Source organism: Biomphalaria glabrata, chromosome 3 (genome assembly GCF_947242115.1).
Source record: "Biomphalaria glabrata chromosome 3, xgBioGlab47.1, whole genome shotgun sequence".
Classification (NCBI taxonomy): Eukaryota; Metazoa; Mollusca; class Gastropoda; family Planorbidae; genus Biomphalaria; species Biomphalaria glabrata.
Window position 1 is genome coordinate 34414543 of NC_074713.1, and position 23222 is coordinate 34437764.

Below are 23222 nucleotides of genomic sequence, written 5' to 3' on the forward strand. Positions count from 1 at the left end.
TCACACAGTTCACACATCTACTGACAGTCACATACGTGAGTGATACTGATACTGTGACTCACTGTGACCTAGTCATAGTCATAGATCTAGTCGTCGTAGATTAAATGACAATGAATTTAATGATCATTATTAATCATTAGATTTAGATCAAAATTAAACATCAACTCAAACTCAAAACTCAAAACAGTTTGCTGAGTTTCTATTAGATAAAACAGTGAGCAATTACTTCAATTAGATCACTGATTTAGACTTAATATAAAAAAGGCTAGATCTAGTCTAAATTCTAAATCTATGTTATTACTATCAGTATCTTCTTATCATGCATGACGCGTAGGACGTAATCAGATAATCATCTTCTTTTTTGAACTAACGTCTGTATCATATAACTATAGTATAAAAAGTATAAGATAAGAAGAAGATAGATCATTAGTGACATTAGTCATCACTCCACAGGCTTTTGACAAAGTTCACCACCATAGTCCATCTAGTTTGCTTAAAAAAATTAAAGTATTTTGGCATTGATGGTCCATTGCATCAGACACAGTGGATTTTATGATATTATAGAGAGAGAACAAACTATAATAATAAATTTAATGGCTCTCTAAATGAGTAAATCAACACTAAAAATAACAGTAAAAACTCAACTCAAGTGAGAAGTGTACCTCAAGGAACAGTCTTAGGTCCATTACTATTTTTAACTTACATTTACGTGATTTACCAAATTGCATTAAAGAACAAAAGTCACATTATTTGCAGATGAATGCATAATATTAATATATAGAACAATAAAATCGACACAAGATACAGAAATTTTACAAAGAGAAATTTATGGGAATCAAATTGGAGCATGTCTTTCCACCTAGAAAAATGTCAGTTATTAGGAGCAACAAGAAAAATAAAACATATAAATTCCACTTATCTTATTCACAGTAAACTAGTAACATAGATAAAAACACAAAAATAGCTAGAGAGGGGTGGAGAGAAAAATGAAAAACACACGGAATCCCCATATTGATGAAACTATTAAAAAATCAAAACATTAGGGTTTATTAAAAGAAATTTCTATAAATTAAATAAAGCATACAACTAAAATGTTGTTTAACCTTGGTTAGGCCAATAATAGAATATATGCATCCTCTGTTTGGGACCCTTCAACTCAAGAAAACATTAAGAAACTAGAACAGACACCAAATAGAGCAGTGAGATTCATAACTAACAAATATTCACAATTTACTAGAGTGACACCTTTAGTAAAATAACTAAATTTTGAAGGCCTTCAGGATAGAAGACTTAAAAGTAAAGTAGCAATTATACATAAAACACTGAACTTTAATATCTATACTATTGTTTCAGATGCTTGTTAAATCAAAAAATGGATTCTTTAGAAAATAAGGAAATGAGAAGTAAAGAAGATTCCTATGAACAATCTGCACAAGATTGGTTGGAAATGAAAAACAAACTTGAAAATGAATTGCAACGCCTCCTGGTGGCACGCACAGCAGGTAAATAAACTTTTTTTCCACTCAAGCTCAGCTATTTTATATAGCTTAAATATCAACTCACTTTGTCTGGTAAAAAGTTTGTACACACGTCATTTCTCCCACACCCAATTTTGGATCAAGCTGCAATTTTGCTTAATTATTCATTTTACACAAGAATCAGTAAAAAAAAAAACACTAATAGAACCAATTTGTTAAATAATCATTGGTAATTAATTATTTTGTTTAGTATCTCAACTAATGGGTACCTGACATTTGTTTGGGAAAAGTAGAGGCGGTTGGTAATTGTGCTGGCCACATAACACCCTCGTTAACCATGAGCCACAGAAACAGATGACCTTTACATCATCTGCCTTAGCCTATAGATCGCAAGGTCTCAAAGGGGAACTTTTTTTTTTTAAACTATCTCAAACAAGGGAAAGATTTTGTACTTGACTGAATTGGTGGTATAAGCTGAATTAGTCCTCTTTATAATTTGTTGTCTGAGTCTTAGTGAGTACAACATGAAAAATAGGACAAGACTATAGAAACAATAGATAAGTAGTTACTATACCATCTTCCATGTTCATAGGCTCTCCACTAGCTGAGTGGTTACCACGTTGTATTGAGAAGCCTTAGAAGGCTTGAGCCATGAGCTTTTTTTATTAGTCTAGATTTAATACAAATGTACTTACATGACTGATCCTAAGTAATTGATACAACTATGCTTAATATTTAATAAGCTTTGTTTTTAAAAAAAGTTGTTTTTTTTTCTTTGCATTATTGTTAAGAGAGATTAGGAAGCTGATTAAGGATTAAATTAAGTCTATTAAGCACAGTATATATACTGTATTAAAATTGCTAAATTCATTTAGTTTAGAAATTTAACAAAAAATAATATTCTGCTAGAAGGAAATATAAGAAACTTAAGAATTGTGTACTCTAATCTAGGCTATTTCAATACAATGCAAACAAAATATATTTATAGACTTATATAATTATTATTATATAATTAAAATATTTTTTTTGGGTAAAGTTTAGGTTAAGATTTAAGGTTTAAAATTTTGACATAATTATTGTTCTTTTCAGTTATTCAAGAAAGTTCTTCACAAAATTTTGATGAACTAGTCAGCAAGTGAGTTAGAATTTTTACAATATCCTGAATATATATATATATATAATAAATAATTGTCCTGAATAATTATACAGACTTTTGAATGTGTGAAATTATGTACACTTGTTTTATTTTATAAACATTTTTTTAAAATATATATACATTTTTATACTATTTTTTCTTTTAAGGGTTATGGACTTGAAGGAAGCAATGTTAGAGACATCTGCCAAAAAATCCAGAAATGAACTTGTTTTAAAAAGGTTTTTATTTTTTAAATATTTTTACTAAAATTCTCAAGAACCCTATTTAGTTATTAAAATCTCTCTCTCTCTCCCTCTGTTTTTGCTATTTAATTAATAACATCAAAACCATTAAGTTTCTAGCAATCTAAATGTGCTCACAAATATTGACTTTTATGAGGTTTGCAAATACCTTTTCCTAAAAAAAAAAAAAAAAAAAACTGAAAGAAAAAAACTCCCAACTTAAGATATAAAAATAATCAGAAATATGATGAGACAGCAATACAATGAAGCAAGAAGAAGGGCCACAAAAGTTGTAAGAAAAATATAAAGCACAACCAATCTCTTTAGCAAAATGTAATAAACATTTATTTGTGCACATGAAAAAAGATTTAAATGTCTTTATGGGATAGATGTAGATCTTAATAGAATCACTAGAATGATACTATTATAGAAAGAAATTAGAAGTAATTGTCCAAGTTCTAATATAAGTTACCTTTAGAAGTAATGATAAAACTGCATGTTGACTCTCTAACTGTACTAGACTCTAGATTCTAGAATATTCTGGATCTAATATCTTCTACAAACGAAATGATCAGAAATATAATCTGGATCTAGAATTAGATCTAGCTACTAGACCTAGATCAAATAATTAATATTTTAATCTAAAAATAATCTAAGAAATACTAGTTACTACTACTACTACTAGTTACTAGATCTAAAATCAAGATAGAGTCTAGTAGATACCTTAGTAACTCTAGATTAGTCTAGATCTAGAGATTTTAGATTATTATAATTATGATTATAACTAGATTGTTACTAGATATGGGTATTTAGATCTATATACTCTAGAGTCTAGTAGATAATTATAACAGAAGTAGATGTAGATGTAGTCTAGATTTGGTTAATTTAGTATATTAGATCTAGTAATATTCTAGTATAGTGACGACTATTATTAGAATTAGTCATTATAGTCATTATAGATCTATCATCTATGCATCTTAGGTCTTAGTATATGCCTAATAAGTAATCTAGGACTAGATATATCTAGACTCTAATTCTAGAATAGTAGAATCTCTAAACTAATAGATTTAAATAGATCTAGTCTAATAAAGACATAAAGTAAAGTAATATAGATTTCAATTAATAGATCTATGTTATTGACTTATAATTTTAAATTTACATTTAGATCTAAGACTACTAAGAGTTAGACTCTACTTAAGACTAAGAGACTAAAATAATTAAATGTAGACTATTATGACTATAGATCTAATAGTAGTAATAGACTAATACTAATAGACTAGACGTCACTAGACTCTAACTCTAGATCTATCTAGTAAAAAGTTTTAAAATAAAAAGAGTCGACATTTCTTTTAGATCTATAGTAAAGCAAAATTCTTTGCCTGCAGCTATACAGGAACACACTGGTCTGGTGTTTAATTAAAAAGCAGCAAAATGTAGATCTATAGAAGCAAAAAATTATCAGGATTTATCAAGCAGCGAAACTTGCTAGAAATATAATGAACACATTTATTTTTCTCGCCTTTCAAATACCTTGAATTGGCGGGAATAGTGACCATTATAGGGTAAAGGTCAAAAGGCTTTCTAGTAACCTGTGCACCCTCTAGTTTATTCTCTATTATTCGTTATATATATTCTCCAAATTACATAGAGTCATAGATCTAAATATTTATTGGTATGTATGTTAAAAAAGTTTGTAAAATTTGTAATTAAACTTTTTAGTTTGTTACTAAAAAAAAATAATTAAACTAGGATTTTAACTAAACTTTTTTTTTTAATTAAACTTTGGCCTTAACTAATTTTTTTTAGTTAAACTAAAAGTTAGCAACTTTTTAGTTAACTTTTGCCCATCACTAACTATACTTTCTATGTTCATTTCAACAGGCTCCAGCTAGGTAAAGTCTTGTGTGATGAAATATTTAATAATGATGACAGCTCTAATCCTTATTTACAAAACAGGTATGATATTTGTAAGGGTACAGACAGGGAGTTAGCTACTTAACATTCTTTTTAACAATATGCCTTAGAATGAGACACATTTTTTCTATGGTTACTTGAACCCTAATTATATTATTGTTAGTCTAGATCTATTACAAATTTAATTAGATGACTGATCCAAACTAATTGATACTATTATACTTAATATAAGCTTTGTTTTTATTAAGTATTTTGTATGTTTTGTTGTTTAAAAACTTTGATTACATTGAATATCAGATAGATGCAGTCAGATTTATAAATACAAGGAGGATCTAATGGATCAAGTTTGCTATTGATGTACTTAAGCATAAATATAAGTTAAAGGATTTAACAAAATTATTTTTTTTTAAATCAAAAAGTACCTTTTTTTTGACAGCTTAAAACAGTTAGACCTTGCTGTTCAGATTTTGAGAATTCACAAGGTGAGCATTTGTTTATTAATAGATTTGTTTCATTTTCAAAAATTTTTTATATTCGTAAACTTTAAAAAAAAAACAAAAAAAACATTAAGATATTTCTACCTTTCATTATTGTGTGTCTGTTTTCCAAACTTTAAATGTGAACTGGTATTTGGCTTGCAGATAGAACCCCCTGAGACCTAGCAGTACCATCTCTAAATAATAAATAATTATATTAAATTACGCTAGTGAGGCACTAGTGTTCCTCAAACCCCAAAAAACACTAGCTGAGACACTAGAGTTACCGGGTTAGGGTTAGGTTAATTCCATATGAACACTTATTTTTTTCATAATAAGTTATGTAAATCCCTAAGGATTTTTTCCCCTTTATGTAACAATTTAACTTGTAGAAATGTTACAGGAGACCAAAGAATATGAAGAAAAGTTACAAGCTGTTAAGATGACAAATGTTAGTAAGTACCATTTTTTTTTAAATTTTGTCTTTTCTCTCTTTCAATGATTTTCCAGAAGTATTCTTGTTTTCATGACTTTTAGTTGGCTTGGACAAGGTCAAAGCTTCTGGCTTGAGTGTAGGGATGATGGCTATAATGTTTCTGCGACTATCAACTCCTTGTGCTTAGGAGGTTGCTTCACACATCTGCTTTTCTTAGTTTAATTTAAAAGTAAGCCTACTGGTACATACAGTGTTTGATTCCCCTTAACACACACTCATAAATTGTTAGAGTTAAATAAAATTACAAAATGTTCTATACCTTTACTGAACTTATCCCTAAGATATTTTGGTCAATATATTTTCACTTAATACAGAATTTGTAATTAAAACATTCTTAGTAGTATGGGTGTAGTTTAAAAAAAAAAGATGGCATGATTGACATAGAAATGTCTCATCTTTATCAAAACCTGAGCAGAGCAAGAGTTTAAGATTTCTATACGGTATAATATTTCTCTAATTCTTTAACTACCTTTTTGTTTTTCACATTTTGTTTCAGAGTTGAATAAAGAAAATCTTGAGATGATGACAAAACTAACAAATTGGAATGAGAAGAAACAGAAATTGTCTTTTGAGGCTGAAGGCAATGAAGACTATAAAAGGCAAGATTGTTTGTAGTTGAACATTTTTTTTATTAATTTGTTTTTTCATGTTACAAATAATGAATGCAAGCTTTGATAATTTAAAAGAAGCAGTTCTATTTAACTATTTTTAATCTAGTAAATAAAGAACTCTTTGGAAACAGATATTTTTTGTTTCACTATTCTACAGTCACTGAGTTCTGAAAGTTTTATGACAACTTTGTCAGACTGTTGTTCATTGTTACTGGTTATAGTCTTCACAACTTGGATTTTAATTATTTCATATACCAGTTTATTGGTTGTCATTATTAGCGTTGAAATTACATCTCTTGAGGCTTTAGGCTAATAAGGCTCCCTTCCACTGGCTTGTACGAAAGCAAACTTTTTCTTTCATATAGTTTCATGCAGAAGCAAAGTCATTAAATCTGTTCATTACTTAGAGCCTGGGGTCTACAGAGCATTGATGAAGGCAGGACCCCATCATTTAACTGCCCTTTAGAGGAACAGTGTGGATAGTAAGATGGTTGCTGCTGTTTTTTTTTTTGTTGTTTTTCTTTTGTAAATCCCCATTAAGTGAAAGGAATTTGGTTCTATATGGTACCTCACCTGAGGCTCTGTTTTGCTTTTTAATTTGACTATTAGTCCCTTCTCATGAATGTTTTCACCCAGGTGTCATGTTGTGGCATAGAAACATTTTTAATGCTTCATATATTACTCAGTTTTAGAATTGACAATACATCAGGGTGTAACAAAAACCTATATTTCTTTATCTACCAGCTTTCTCTTAATAATAATTATAATTTAATTTATAAAGCCCAGTTCACAAACAAGGCGCTATGATAACATAAAAAAACTTAAACACAAGATTTAAAATGAAAAACTAATCTTAAAACTTGAACACATAGGTCTTAATGTTCTTCTTGAATGTAGTGAAGCATGTTGATTAATGGGGAGAGAGTTCCAATTCTGTGATCCATGCACTGAAACTAATTTTTGAGGGAGAAGGAGAAACGAGAGGAACTCCCTGAAGGACATACAGATGACCAGTTCACTAAAGTACAAGGACATTTCTTTGTTGTAGATGCACTGATGTAGTCAATTCTTGCATTCACTGGAACCCAATGGAGTGTACACTGCAACTTAGCAAATCTAATATAGGTTTAGGTATATAATGAATATAAGGGCTACCCCAAGAAACTTGTTCCCAATACACATGTTGCAGTGATTGATGATAGTTGTGAACAACCTTCATAGAACTAGCTATTGAATGGTTGCAATTTTAACTTATTTATTTACAGCTAAGTAATTACAAAATTTCCATGGAGGGTATTGTTCTAATAATTTATTGTTTTCCTTATTTCAGACTCAAGCAACAGATTGAGATGAAATGTCAGTCTATTGAGGTGTGCAGGAACATTATCAAAATTCTCATTGTGGGGCTGGGTTTAGACTGGAGTGAAAGTCCAGAACTCACAGACCTCTTGCTACAATGTGGAGAACATGTTAGTTCCTACATGTAAAGAGAATATGGCTTTTCATTGTGTGGGTATTTGTATATTTCTTGTACATATGTACACAAATATTGATAAATGTAAATAAATGTTTTTAAAAACAACAAAAAAAATATTTTTTTAAAAATAAAATCATTCGTTGAGTGTCTGGTTCTTTCCCATTCTTTTTATTTAGTGTAAGTAGTATGGGCATCTTCCTTCCTGATTGTCCTTAACATATTTCTTTGATTTGTCTGCTGCTGTGTGTGTGTATATTATTTTGTTAGTTATTACATCCTAGCCAGAACCTCTTCTGGGTGACGGCAGGGTTTGAACCTAGGACTCAGACAAGTTTAAAGCACATTCCACACAACCATTGTGTGCTGCTATTCTTTCCTAGATAACATCATTTATATAGAGCTGATTAGTATTTGTGATTAGACGAGGGAGACAAAAATAAAAAGCCTATCCTAGAGGAAAAACTCCACATTTACAGCCACACACACAAACACATATATATATATATATATACTGAATATATATCAGCACTGTAATATGTACTTCCGTTTCAGTAACAAATAAAAATAATGAATAGCCACTATTTAATTAACTGATTGGTTGATTTTTTCTTAATTTGTGTTTTGTTAGGATCTATGAATAATTGTGCAAAGTTTCAACTTGATCCGTGAATGGGAAGTGGGAGAAATAGTGCTCTAAATTTGTAAGCTTTGTAAATAGACCTAACGAAGTCTGTAACAAATTGCAATGACCAAATTTGAGGATTCCTGTCAGAACATAGCACAGTGTGCTGCAATTTGTCGATGAGTCGCCAGCTCCAGATTTTTGTTGTCTGGGTCGACTCCCATAAGAACTAATGAAGATTTCTGTGCTATGTAGCACTTTTGGAAACTCAAATACTTCTAGACTACCTTGTTGAGTAACACTTTTGGAAACTCAAATACTTCTAGACTTCCTTGTGCTGAGTAACACTTTTGGAAACTCAAATACTTCTAGACTACCGTGTGCTGAGTAACACTTTTGGAAACTCAAATACTTCTAGACTACCTTGCTGAGTAACACTTTTGGAAACTCAAATACTTCTAGACTACCTTGCTGAGTAACACTTTTGGAAACTCAAATACTTCTAGACTACCGTGTGCTGAGTAACACTTTTGGAAACTCAAATACTTCTATTCTACCCTGTGCTGAGTAACACTTTTGGAAACTCAAATACTTCTAGACTACCGTGTGCTGAGTAACACTTTTGGAAACTCAAATACTTCTAGACTACCTTGCTGAGTAACACTTTTGGAAACTCAAATACTTCTAGACTACCTTGCTGAGTAACACTTTTGGAAACTCAAATACTTCTAGACTACCGTGTGCTGAGTAACACTTTTGGAAACTCAAATACTTTTAGACTACCTTGCTGAGTAACACTTTTGGAAACTCAAATACTTCTAGACTACCTTGTGCTGAGTAACACTTTTGGAAACTCAAATACTTCTAGACTACCTTGCTGAGTAACACTTTTGGAAACTCAAATACTTCTAGACTTCCTTGTGCTGAGTAACACTTTTGGAAACTCAAATACTTCTAGACTACCTTGCTGAGTAACACTTTTGGAAACTCAAATACTTCTAGACTACCTTGCTGAGTAACACTTTTGGAAACTCAAATACTTCTAGACTACCTTGTGCTGAGTAACACTTTTGGAAACTCAAATACTTTTAGACTACCTTGCTGAGTAACACTTTTGGAAACTCAAATACTTTTAGACTACCTTGTGCTGAGTAACACTTTTGGAAACTCAAATACTTTTAGACTACCTTGCTGAGTAACACTTTTGGAAACTCAAATACTTCTAGACTACCTTGTGCTGAGTAACACTTTTGGAAACTCAAATACTTTTAGACTACCTTGCTGAGTAACACTTTTGGAAACTCAAATACTTTTAGACTACCTTGTGCTGAGTAACACTTTTGGAAACTCAAATACTTTTAGACTACCTTGCTGAGTAACACTTTTGGAAACTCAAATACTTCTAGACTACCTTGTGCTGAGTAACACTTTTGGAAACTCAAATACTTCTAGACTACCTTGCTGAGTAACACTTTTGGAAACTCAAATACTTTTAGACTACCTTGCTGAGTAACACTTTTGGAAACTCAAATACTTCTAGACTACCTTGTGCTGAGTAACACTTTTGGAAACTCAAATACTTCTAGACTACCTTGCTGAGTAACACTTTTGGAAACTCAAATACTTTTAGACTACCTTGTGCTGAGTAACACTTTTGGAAACTCAAATACTTTTAGACTACCCTGTGCTGAGTAACACTTTTGGAAACTCAAATACTTTTAGACTACCGTGTGCTGAGTAACACTTTTGGAAACTCAAATACTTCTAGACTTCCTTGTGCTGAGTAACACTTTTGGAAACTCAAATACTTCTAGACTACCTTGTGCTGAGTAACACTTTTGGAAACTCAAATACTTCTAGACTACCGTGTGCTGAGTAACACTTTTGGAAACTCAAATACTTCTAGACTACCTTGCTGAGTAACACTTTTGGAAACTCAAATACTTCTAGACTACCTTGCTGAGTAACACTTTTGGAAACTCAAATACTTTTAGACTACCTTGTTGAGTAACACTTTTGGAAACTCAAATACTTCTAGACTACCTTGCTGAGTAACACTTTTGGAAACTCAAATACTTCTAGACTACCTTGCTGAGTAACACTTTTGGAAACTCAAATACTTTTAGACTACCTTGCTGAGTAACACTTTTGGAAACTCAAATACTTCTAGACTACCTTGCTGAGTAACACTTTTGGAAACTCAAATACTTCTAGACTACCTTGCTGAGTAACACTTTTGGAAACTCAAATACTTTTAGACTACCTTGCTGAGTAACACTTTTGGAAACTCAAATACTTCTAGACTACCTTGCTGAGTAACACTTTTGGAAACTCAAATACTTTTAGACTACCCTGTGCTGAGTAACACTTTTGGAAACTCAAATACTTTTAGACTACCGTGTGCTGAGTAACACTTTTGGAAACTCAAATACTTCTAGACTTCCTTGTGCTGAGTAACACTTTTGGAAACTCAAATACTTCTAGACTACCGTGTGCTGAGTAACACTTTTGGAAACTCAAATACTTCTAGACTACCTTGCTGAGTAACACTTTTGGAAACTCAAATACTTCTAGACTACCGTGTGCTGAGTAACACTTTTGGAAACTCAAATACTTCTAGACTACCTTGCTGAGTAACACTTTTGGAAACTCAAATACTTCTAGACTACCCTGTGCTGAGTAACACTTTTGGAAACTCAAATACTTCTAGACTACCTTGTGCTGAGTAACACTTTTGGAAACTCAAATACTTTTAGACTACCTTGTGCTGAGTAACACTTTTGGAAACTCAAATACTTCTAGACTACCGTGTGCTGAGTAACACTTTTGGAAACTCAAATACTTTTAGACTACCTTGCTGAGTAACACTTTTGGAAACTCAAATACTTTTAGACTACCTTGCTGAGTAACACTTTTGGAAACTCAAATACTTCTAGACTACCTTGCTGAGTAACACTTTTGGAAACTCAAATACTTCTAGACTACCTTGCTGAGTAACACTTTTGGAAACTCAAATACTTCTAGACTTCCTTGTGCTGAGTAACACTTTTGGAAACTCAAATACTTCTAGACTACCTTGCTGAGTAACACTTTTGGAAACTCAAATACTTCTAGACTACCTTGTGCTGAGTAACACTTTTGGAAACTCAAATACTTCTAGACTACCGTGTGCTGAGTAACACTTTTGGAAACTCAAATACTTCTAGACTACCTTGCTGAGTAACACTTTTGGAAACTCAAATACTTCTAGACTACCTTGCTGAGTAACACTTTTGGAAACTCAAATACTTTTAGACTACCTTGCTGAGTAACACTTTTGGAAACTCAAATACTTCTAGACTACCTTGCTGAGTAACACTTTTGGAAACTCAAATACTTCTAGACTACCTTGCTGAGTAACACTTTTGGAAACTCAAATACTTCTAGACTACCTTGCTGAGTAACACTTTTGGAAACTCAAATACTTCTAGACTACCTTGCTGAGTAACACTTTTGGAAACTCAAATACTTCTAGACTACCTTGCTGAGTAACACTTTTGGAAACTCAAATACTTCTAGACTTCCTTGTGCTGAGTAACACTTTTGGAAACTCAAATACTTCTAGACTACCTTGCTGAGTAACACTTTTGGAAACTCAAATACTTCTAGACTACCTTGTGCTGAGTAACACTTTTGGAAACTCAAATACTTCTAGACTACCGTGTGCTGAGTAACACTTTTGGAAACTCAAATACTTCTAGACTACCTTGCTGAGTAACACTTTTGGAAACTCAAATACTTCTAGACTTCCTTGTGCTGAGTAACACTTTTGGAAACTCAAATACTTCTAGACTACCTTGTGCTGAGTAACACTTTTGGAAACTCAAATACTTCTAGACTACCGTGTGCTGAGTAACACTTTTGGAAACTCAAATACTTCTAGACTACCTTGCTGAGTAACACTTTTGGAAACTCAAATACTTCTAGACTACCCTGTGCTGAGTAACACTTTTGGAAACTCAAATACTTTTAGACTACCTTGTGCTGAGTAACACTTTTGGAAACTCAAATACTTCTAGACTACCTTGTGCTGAGTAACACTTTTGGAAACTCAAATACTTCTAGACTACCTTGCTGAGTAACACTTTTGGAAACTCAAATACTTCTAGACTACCGTGTGCTGAGTAACACTTTTGGAAACTAAAATACTTCTAGACTACCTTGTGCTGAGTAACACTTTTGGAAACTCAAATACTTCTAGACTACCTTGTGCTGAGTAACACATTAGTTCTGTTGGCCTAACAACGCAGATATTTCATACATTGGCTTTAATTTACTTTAAATGACGAATCTGTATAGGCTACTTGGCCTAAGTCAAATAGAGATTGTCTGTTTTCATACACTTGCCAATAAAATAGACGTACACCAATTCTTGTATTTGTGACCAGGCTTCTGGTTGGACACAGGCCTACTATTGTACACATTAGTAGCCGTTAATTTGTGTTTCATGAATATGGTACATTAATTTCGGAAACTTCTTGAGGCTGGGCCTATGTGAGTCTTTATTAGATACTGTTTTAAAAAAATCAAATTAAAATAGTCTTAATGCTTTATTACTTGTATTTTGTTAGCTACACTCGTTATAAAGCTTAAATCAACTCACTATAGTAAGAAGTTTGTCAAGGGTATTTCCCTGACACCTATCTGGGATCAAGATGAAAATTTGCAAAATTATTTCTTTTACCTGACAACACAAGAATCAATTTTTAAAAAGTCAATTAGTTAATTAGCTATTGGTAATTATTTTGTTTGGTATCTCGAACAAGAGAAAGAAATTGTACTTGACTGAAGAAGTGGTATAAGCTGAATTAGTCCCCTTTATATGTCGTCGTCTGAGTCTTGGTGAATACAAACATGAAATATAACGAGACTATTGAAACAACACATAACTATGCAATATTCTATGTTCAAAAGAGCTTCAGGAGAAGAGTGGTTACAATGTCGGCTTGAACCATTAGTTCGAATTCAGGTCGTTCTCTCTCCCCCCCCTTTTTTTTGTATAAATGTTTTTTTCTATTGTTAGTCTATATCTACTACAAATTTAATTACATGACTGATCCAAATTACTCGATACACATATCATACACACGTGCTTAATATAGGCCTAAGCATAGACATAAATAAATATAGACTGGCCGATTAAAGAGTTTTATGAAACGAAAATTTGTGACTTGCAATTTTGTGTACTTTATTATACAGCATTTATGAGCAGTATAAAAGTTAAGTGCTTTTTTAACTTTGTTTTTAATAAACACAATGATATTGTAAATAAGGAGGCAGTGTAGTTTTGTTTAATCTCTAAGAATGAAGATCATGCAACTTTTCATAATTCGGAAATCCGAATACAATAGATATACATGTTTTCAAGTTACATGAAGTTACTTCCTTCGGCCAGTCTATATTTATTTATGTCTATGGGCCTAAGCTTTTTTTTTTTCTTGTCTTATTGTCTAGGGTGTAATCCGTGTGTGTGCGCGCGTAGCATTAGCAGACAGGTTATATTCAATTGCGTAAAATCTAAATTACCTATTTTAATTTTTTTTAAAAGAAACTTGAGTTACGTAATGTTTTATTTTTAACGATAGCCGCATGTGCTCCTGAAACTATGCGCGTGAGTGTGTAAAGGAATGTAGTGGGGACGTGCGCACACAGGTAGAGATATATTCTGTTACTGTTAGCAGACTTGAGACGGGTTACTTCCCCTCTTCCCTTTGCCTTGACATCATATAAAAGTGTAAAAAGGCAAGCTACCCGCCTGTAGACGTTTTACCGTTTCCATTTTGTTCTTGGTCAAGTAGGCCTACTCTTTTCTTCTTTTTTTTTTTTTTAACATTGCTTATAAAAGAATATATTATTGTCTCCGGTATCAGTTCTTGTTTTACACACTGACATTGAAATCTCATTTGTTATTTGATACCTTTCTTTAAAAAAATGCCTGCCTATTCGTTCACTATTGGAATAATTTAGGCCTAATGGATGCATATACCGGTACCTTCGTTTTTTCATGACTCCCGTGTCTGTGTTTTTCGCTGCGGAAACACAATCAAGATAAGCCATCGCGTTTCTGATAGGACGAGAGGTAGGTGTAGGCACTAGTAACGTTAATGAACAGTTTCTACACAACGCTAATTGGAAACGTGGCTTTATATTAACCAAGCTTGAAATGTCGAGGAGTACTATGGATTGTAGTAATATATAGACCTACAGCATAATATAGGCCTACATCACAATCTTAGGGTAATATTCGGTCGGCCTAATTAACACAAATAACAAAGGTAGTAGACCCTATATGCACACGTATACTTGGAGGCTACGATTATTCTAGTTATCACAATTGTCTAAACATCAACAAGTTTGATTCAGATTATCATAGTAGAAATAAAACAACTGTTGTTATTCACATGTCTAGCTCCGAGCTGCTGGTGACCCCACCAAAGATGTATAATCCTGAACTGAAAGTGATCCCAGCCACAAAGTCTAGCCCTGAGCTGCTGGTGACCCCACCAAAGATGTCTAATCCTGAACTGAAAGTGACCCCAGCCACAAAGTCTAGCTCTGAGTTGCTTGTGACCCCATACGTCGATTGTTTACAATCTACTCCCACAGAGGCACTCACCACGCAATCACAGAAGGGTGGTGCTTCATGTACCTCTATCTCAGCGTCGGACCTTTCGAACGGTAACGTAGCGGCCGAGGTGGGAAAACAGAGTTTAACCCTGCTGGAAGTACCGGTACCTGGCATCAACATCTCTACAAGCAGCGAAGACGAGGAGGAAATAACAGAAACCAAAATTATTGGCGTCACTGAGACTGGAGTGATTCGAAAGAGAAGTTTTAAGGTCAGTGACGTTGTAACATTTAGCACCAATTAATGGTCCTTCGCCGCCTTCCTGTTTATTTATTTAATATGACTTTTATAATATAATGCATGGGCGTAGCCAGGGGGGGGGGTTCTTGGGGTTCAACCCCCCCCCCCCCCCCGAAATGAAATCCCCCCCCCGGGGGGGGCGGAATTAAGTGACTGATTTTTGCTTTCATTTTGTTTATTTTAGGTGAGATTTTAATACTAAATCATCACTTACCACAGCACAGCCGAGGCAGTTTTGAGTTGAAAACCCTCTACCAGGGGGTTTTGAGTTTAAATCCCCCTACCAGGGGGTTTTGAGATTTAAAAAACCCCTATCAGGGGGTTTTGAGATACAAATCCCTCTACCAGGGGGCTTTGAGTTTAAAACCCCCTACAGGGGGTTTTGAATTTTAAACCCCCTACCAGAGGTTTTTGCAGTTAAATCCCCCTCTTCTATAAAACAAAACAAAAAAAATGCAAACAACAATCCCCAAATTCCAACAACACAGTTGAGGAAGATTTTGATTTTAAAACCCCATCCAAAATTTACGATAAACTCCATCTTCAATATAAAAAAGCAAATTACACACTCAAAATTCTATGAGCGTAGCCAAAGGGGTTTTGAGTTTAAACCCCCCCCCCCTTTCCAGTTGGGGTTTGAAGCTAAAAAGTATCTCTTCAATATAAAAAAAAGCAAATTACACACTATAAAATCTATGAGCGTAGCCAAAGGGGTTTTGAGTTTAAATCCTCCTCCTCCAGATGGCTTTTTCTTTAAAGTTTAAAACCCCTCCAGATGGTTTTGAGTTTAAAATTCCCCTACAGAGCGTTTAGAGTTGAAAACCTCTCTCTTCAATATTATTTTAAAGCAAACTACAGTCACCAAATTCTATGATCGTAGCTAAATGGGGTTTTGAATTAAAAACAAAACAAAAAAAAAAACAAACCCAGAGATCTGATTTGACGAAAAAACTTTCCTTTCCGATATAAAATCTAAAACGAAATACAGGCATGTAATTCCAAGAGCGTAGTCAAGAAAGGTTACAAATTTCTACCAGTGGCTTGGGCTCCATTAATTAAGTGTGAATAGTCTTCTGCCGAAATTGAAAATCATTAAATGTGTCTCAACAAAGATGGCTAAGACAGATTTTAGGAGTCAGTCATAGAGATCGGGTCTAAATCAAAGAAATCATATGCCGAACTGGGAGTCGAATCCTTAGTAAGGTTGTGACAGAGCGTCGCATGAGGTTTTGCGGGACATGTTTTCCGACAAAATGAATTACGCAAAATAAGAGTTGCGGAAACAGCTTGCCGGAAAATGCGCCGAACGGCGCAAGAGGGTCTAAGTCAGTAAGAATAGCACATTAGGTTTTTGAAATAAAACTTTTTAATAGCAAGATAATGCACTGTAGATACCTCAGACTATGCATTTTGTTGGCTTTCAATACCAGAAATAGTGCTCGGCGGCGGGGCTTCGCCCCGCGCTGGGGGAGCGCTGCGAACTCCCCCAGACCCCCTTGCTAGCAAGGGCGGGGAGTCTACAATAAACAATAAACGTCTTCCGAAAGGGTCAGAATGTAATAAAGATTAATTATGTACACACACACACACATATTTTTTTTCGCGGGGGGGGGGGGGGGGGGAAGGTCGGGGGGGATCCCCCCCAAAACCCTCCCCGAAAAAAAATCCTGGCTACGCCCATGATATAATGTCATTGTTTTTTTTTCATCGCGTATATCGGATCCCACATTTCCAATATGTAGACCCTTAATACAGATAGGCATACTCGTCCTCAATAAGGTTACCAGACACCTGCAACATGGCCAGCCTTAGATAGTTGCCAAGTTTCTCTGATTCATTTTTCATCATTAAAAAATGCAGAGCCTCAGCATAAATTTAAAAACAAACAAAAAGTCGAAGATGGAATAATGGGAGTTCTTAAAATGTGTAATACAATAGACCTTCCCCCTCCCGTTCTAATTACGGTAACTTTTTTTTTTTTTGCATGTTAATGTATATGCGCGCGCATCTGTGTGTGTGTAGTGAATAAATTTGTGGCTAAAAAAAAATCACGTAAAATGTAACCTCCAAAACCTAGTCAACCATGACCACTGCTCCCCTCAATAAAAGAAGGACTTTGATCCTAATGTAAACTGTGTGCTAATTAGACAGTGTTACTACACAGAACATGAACAACTTTCTACAACTTGTAAGTTGATCTTGGTCTAATTTTGTGTTTTAGTTTTGACTTCCAATGTTTACACTCTCACGTAGACACACGTTGAGTATTGTCTGAGCTATCTTCCCCATGTTTCTTCATTCACAGCGCAAGTTAACGCTGGAAGAAAAGCTGAAGAGACAATTCGGCAACGACAAAGTGGACTATGAAAAGATCTATGACAGTGTTCTCACCGACCGTTTCATTGTCGGTGCTGTGGAGATGTTGCAGGAGAGATGGAAAATGCTGCGTATGATGCATGACGACTGCCAGGAAATGATGTCCCACTGGGAGAGAAGATGTCAGGAGAAGAGACATGCTCACCAAGTGAAGAGGGACGTTGATACAATCATAGCTGTAGCCATTCTCTCCTTTCTGCTTCTATTTCTGGCATTTATAATTCATCTCGTTTTATGGTGACCGGGTATTGTACCGATTCACCAAGAGTGAAGCTAACCATTTGGTGCCACTAGAAATGAGTGGTGTGGCCTTCACATTGGGATCAGCTCTGAAATGTATTCTTCAGTTTTCCACAAGGACAGATGATGATTCGGCTAATTAGCCTATTCGGTGAGACAGCCAAGGACAGGGTTACATCTGTAGAGAGCCTTTACATCTCGATCTGCCTTAGCTATGTACTTCTAGGGGGCCATCAAAGTCAAAGGCATTGAGAGCTGTGAGCAATAAATGTATTCTCTTTGTTAAATAACACATTCTCCTCACATACCATCAGATTAAGACATTTCTGTATGACAGTATTGATGTTAACTAATTGACTAAACACTTGATTAAAAAAAAAAAATTCTCTTCTTTATTTGTATTTGTATGATGTTTAAGTTGCAGAGTCACAGGAACTCACTCTTCTTGTTACTTCTGCATTCTATTTGTTCTTTTTCTCTTGATCAGTAAAAATAAAAACCATTCTGCCCTTGGATAAATGCCCAGGGATCATTGAGTATTTTATAGAGAGTTCAGGGATGATTGAGTATTTTATAGAGAGTTCAGGGATCATTGAGTATTTTATATAGAGTTCAGGGCAAAGTGGATGTAAGAGGAAATATCTCAGGCCAACTCTCTAGGACTCTGGTAGACAAAGTCTGGCTATAATGATAATACATTGTAAAACATCATACAATTCATTGCATTGTCAAGTGTATTGAGATTGTCTCTTATAGATAATTGTATTGGTCCAAACAAAAGGAAATTCAGTTTGACTACTATTGTCAACCTCAGCATTGCTACTACAAAAATGATGATGATGTTTCAATAATATGAAATGCAGCTACATCTTCATAACTGTAAAAAAAGGTTTTTTGATGTAAATTGTGTACTTTTATTACTAGTTCTCACACCTTATCATGAAATATTTTCAGTAAAATATTCAATGAATTTTTTTTGGAGTACATATAAAAAAACAATTTTTGGAATATAAACCATAGATTAGATCCCACTTGCCTTGGTTCAAACCTGACTTCACATTTTCTTAAGGCATCACCACTAGTGATCTAGATCCACCCAACATGAAGTAACAACAAGAATGCATTTTAGAGGATGAAATATTTATTGTTAACATTTTTACAGAACCAATGGATTTATGTCAAGGCCACTAAGACCAACAAGTAAATATTTCTATAATGCATCCAATAGTATACTGTCTGTACACTCACACTTTTATTTAATCCTACAGGCTTTCAGTGGTTATTAAAATACATTTGTACACACAGGTCATCCACAGTGAACAAAATATCAGTTCTATGCAGCTGTACACACTAACTAAGGACCTGTAGCAACACTGACATAAAATGTACACACAGCTCAAACACATCAGTCTTGATGATTGTAAACATTTAAATAGAGGAAAACACATTACATTAACAGTAAACAAATATATATATATCATTTTTCAAGTAAATAAAAGATGGCAACAACCAATAATCACCAAACAGATGAACAAAAACTTTAAAAATATTTTAGTACAACTAAGCTAACCAGAATAAAGTCAAGTTACAAGAATTTAAAACAGCACAAACTAATACTGAAATGAATCAGTCAGTAGTACTGATCATTAAAATGTTATAGCTAGTTATAGACTTGATTTAAATAAAATAAACATAACTTTTAGAACATTTTAGATAGTCAACCCTTCAGTGACTACACAAACAATGGTGGTCACAATAAACCATAGCTATATGAAAAAAATTAAGTTATAATACCTGTCTAATCAATAAGTGACTCATTGGTATAATGAAGTAACACATTGAACAGCTTGACATATATATATAAAAAAAAAAAAAGATGGTATAAAGTTTGAATAATAGACATGTAACAAAGAGAAAAATGGTTGTCACCTATCAAGATTGTTTAAACCTCAACACCTTTTTTACCTTCAGATTTAGTCTCAAAAGCACTGTATATGTTCAGGGGAATATTCTTGAAGGTATTTTTAGGTCTCTACTATATAAGGAGCAATAACAGTAAAAAGTTCGTAAGTTTTGCAATTGATGTTTATCTAGTTCTAGTTGTGAAAGTACAGAATTGTAATAGCCAGACAATAGCAGCACCACAAAGCTTGATTAGCAGGCATGCGACACAGGCCATACACAAGTGTCTGATTACAAGGTTCTCAAGCTAACTTGTAAAAAATACATTTTAAAAATAAACCAGACATGAACATCAGAAATGTAAAAAGTAATAAATTCATTAAATTGACACAATTTGAGATTCAAGGAAGCTATGTGTTTTGAAATATGGCAAGGTCAGAGAATGATAAACAAATACATTGTCTCAACCTAAGAAGCTATGTGTTTTGAAATATGGCAAGGTCAGAGAATGATAAACAAATACATTGTCTCAACCTAAGAAGCTATGTGTTTTGAAATATGGCAAGGTCAGAGAATGATAAACAAATACATTGTCTCAACCTAAAAAAAAGAGTGAACCATCAGACATCTGCAATGAAATTTTTTTTTTCCAATATGCTAAAACCAAAATGAAATTAATACCTATTTTTCCTTTAAATCAATAAACAAAAAGACATGTATAGATATGACAAGTTTAAATCTCTATCACATACCTGGAGATTTGGAAGACATGTTGATTAATAATGTCAAGAAAATTTCTAGTGATTTAAATTAGACAATTTCATTGTAGAGTAGAGGTTACAAAAATAGATCTCAAGACCTTCTGTGACAGACAAAAAAAAATCCATCGTTATAATTATATTTTACTTAGAAATGAAAGACTTGATAACTGGTACAACATAAGTTATAGTTGTACAATTGAAGCTTTGGTCTATACTTCCTTTCATATAAGTATTGGTCTGCACTAAATACATGTTAATTGCTTACAGAATAGAGTCAAAGCAACATAAGAATAGGAATGCTATTTGGTCAAAATTATAGAAATTCAAGGAAAATTTTTGGGGCAATTGATGGTTTTCAGTATTTTGAGGGGTCCTACAAGGTTGTTAACATGAAGATTTAGACTATACCTTTAAAAATAAAAGTCCTTAGGTAACTTTTTTTTTATTCCTAAATATTTTCAACACAATAATTGTTAATTTGTTTTTGACACAAAGATATCAATGCCGTATTTCATTGCTAATTAGGTAGAGGGAAAAAGAAAAAAAAAAGATACTTTTTTGAGCTATTGTTCAACTTTTCATGATTGCTTTAACTTTGAGTCAATGTCAATTTAGACATAACATATACACAATAACTATTGCATGTTTAAATATGTAAGAAACAAAACGATGAAGTGTATTATTCAAACAACCATAACAACAACATTAATGCCAACAGAAGCAACCACTGTTGGGTTAGCACCAGCTCCAAATGAAGTCATATTTCATAATGTTTTTAGTAGGAAGCTGAAGCCCTCTATATATAGATTTGCTATAAGCACAATCATCAATGTATGGGATGACAACCAAGCGTATTGATACCAAAATGTAACAAAACAACAGTTTCTTTAATCCACACACCTCTTCACAACACATTGCTGAGCCTAACTAAACAACAAGAATGAAAATTGAAAATGTCAAAATTCACATTATAAACACACACACACATATATAAATTATCAAAATATAATTAACAATAGATTAATTCTCAATTTATAATTAACAATAGATTAATTCTTAATAAACATCAATCAACAAAAAAAAATGTGTGGTATTATAAATAATAATGGTTACACCTGGCAAAAAAATGTTAATAAAAGATAAACATTGCAGCTATTAGAATGAATTACAAAAACTCCAATGTGTTTAAATCTAATGACCCAATATTTGCTTATAAGCTTATTTACTGCTTTAGTTTCAGCTAAAAATTTCTTGCTTTTAATTCAATTTATAGAGTACCTCAATGAACTACTGTACTTTTTAAAAGTTTATGCTTACATGATGAATTAACAACCACTTTTAGTCTTTTATTGTTTGTGTTGTAATCAGGTACATCACCAACAAAAAAACAAAAACTAAAGTAAGCAGAGCTGCTTCTTCTATGTTACTATAATAACACCAACAACCAAACAAAAAACATAAGTAGACTTAAAGTCAGAAATATGACTAGTACCTTAATACAATCAAAGGATCCATATATCACTTTTATAGTTGCTGATTAGTGTACAGGAATTCTACTAGTGTGAAAATCTCAATGTTGAACTGCAGTGTATCACATGTATAACTGAAGTCTTTAACTGTGTAGTCTTTTTATTAGGCATCAAAAACAGCAACATGTCCATTGAACACAACACTAGAGTTTATTGACTTACTATCATGTGGGTGGTATCTTCTCAGAAGTTTCCTAGACTTGAAGAACAGTGTTCCTGGCCATATGTAGGCCAAACTTAAACGTGGCTCAGGACGAGTACATGCTAACAACAAACCAAATACCTTTATAGAAAAAAAAAATTAATCTTTACATTACATGAAAAGATGATTGTAAAATATCACTGAATTTAAAAGTAGGGATATGCCAGCAGAAAGTTTATGGCATTGTAGCACTCTATACATGCCTTTTTAGGACTACAACGGAGTTTGGCTGCTAAGTACATTGGATCGCTGCCAGGTCGTGCGGTTTGCGCGCTGGACTGTCGTTCAGATTTATTGATGGTCCCGGGTTCAAACCCTGCCCACTTCCATCCCCTGTCGTCCTGCGGGAGGTTTGGACTAGGAAGTAATTATCTTCAACTCTGAAGGAACATTCGAAACATGTTGTGGTGAAATAGTTACTATTTGTTTATGTTTGTGTAACGTCGTGGGAATGTGTTCACAACATTGATTTAGTGTGCTACTGTCCAAGTCTCTTTCGTCAGTTCATGTGTCGTTCTAGTTTAATAAAACCTTGTTTTAGGTTACTCTTCAGTAACATGATAGTCAACCCCGTTACAACTTAAGAGAGAGAAGAACCAGACCTAACTATAGAGTCTATGAGTTGTTTCTCTATTGCACTACTTATACTGACTACACAAACTGGCATTGTTTATCTCTTGCTACTGATACTAGAGTTTACTTTTCACTTACTTACGTATTTGTTATTGCTTAAAACAGAAACTAGTAATTGTTTATAAGTCCTACTATACAGATACTGGTTTTTTAGGTTTCTTTGTATCACCATGCACTATTGTTTACAAGAGAAACTAATATTTCAACACTATTTATTGATC

The 23222-nt window shown here is 33.5% G+C and overlaps 2 protein-coding genes across 6 annotated transcripts; both read left to right on the forward strand.

The window, feature by feature from the left end:
- LOC106075005 (uncharacterized) lies at positions 1 to 7976 on the forward strand. Of its 3 annotated transcripts, none has more exons than XM_056024660.1 (9): positions 1 to 53; positions 1354 to 1502; positions 2568 to 2613; positions 2781 to 2852; positions 4737 to 4811; positions 5206 to 5251; positions 5649 to 5700; positions 6238 to 6340; positions 7683 to 7976. In XM_056024660.1, exons 2-9 carry the CDS (start codon positions 1373 to 1375, stop codon positions 7837 to 7839), a joined length of 681 nt encoding a protein of 226 aa, XP_055880635.1. In that variant the 5' UTR covers positions 1 to 53; positions 1354 to 1372; the 3' UTR covers positions 7840 to 7976. The 3 variants fall into 3 exon arrangements, with proteins under 3 accessions (XP_055880635.1, XP_055880634.1, XP_055880636.1); XM_056024659.1 differs by lacking the exon at positions 1 to 53 and adding an exon at positions 291 to 1199; XM_056024661.1 differs by lacking the exon at positions 1 to 53 and adding an exon at positions 292 to 1199 and having other exon boundaries at positions 1394 to 1502.
- Positions 7730 to 18535, forward strand: LOC106075004 (uncharacterized). Of its 3 annotated transcripts, none has more exons than XM_013235916.2 (3): positions 7730 to 7861; positions 14900 to 15329; positions 17664 to 18535. In XM_013235916.2, the coding sequence occupies exons 2-3, from the start codon at positions 14928 to 14930 to the stop codon at positions 17973 to 17975; spliced, it is 714 nt and encodes a 237-aa protein (XP_013091370.2). In that variant the 5' UTR covers positions 7730 to 7861; positions 14900 to 14927; the 3' UTR covers positions 17976 to 18535. The 3 variants fall into 3 exon arrangements, with proteins under 3 accessions (XP_013091370.2, XP_013091372.2, XP_013091371.2); XM_013235918.2 differs by lacking the exon at positions 7730 to 7861 and adding an exon at positions 13968 to 14284; XM_013235917.2 differs by lacking the exon at positions 7730 to 7861 and adding an exon at positions 14291 to 14569.
- The last annotated feature ends 4687 nt before the right edge of the window (positions 18536 to 23222 follow it).

Coding starts and splice junctions, on each gene's coding strand:
- LOC106075005 (XM_056024660.1), top strand. CDS start 1,373: ATGGATTCTTTAGAAAATAAGGAAATGAGAAGTAAAGAAGATTCCTAT. Junction 1,503..2,567: donor CCTGGTGGCACGCACAGCAG/GTAAATAAACTT, acceptor TGTTCTTTTCAG/TTATTCAAGAAAGTTCTTCA. Junction 5,701..6,237: donor TGTTAAGATGACAAATGTTA/GTAAGTACCATT, acceptor ATTTTGTTTCAG/AGTTGAATAAAGAAAATCTT.
- LOC106075004 (XM_013235916.2), top strand. CDS start 14,928: ATGTATAATCCTGAACTGAAAGTGATCCCAGCCACAAAGTCTAGCCCT. Junction 15,330..17,663: donor TTCGAAAGAGAAGTTTTAAG/GTCAGTGACGTT, acceptor CTTCATTCACAG/CGCAAGTTAACGCTGGAAGA.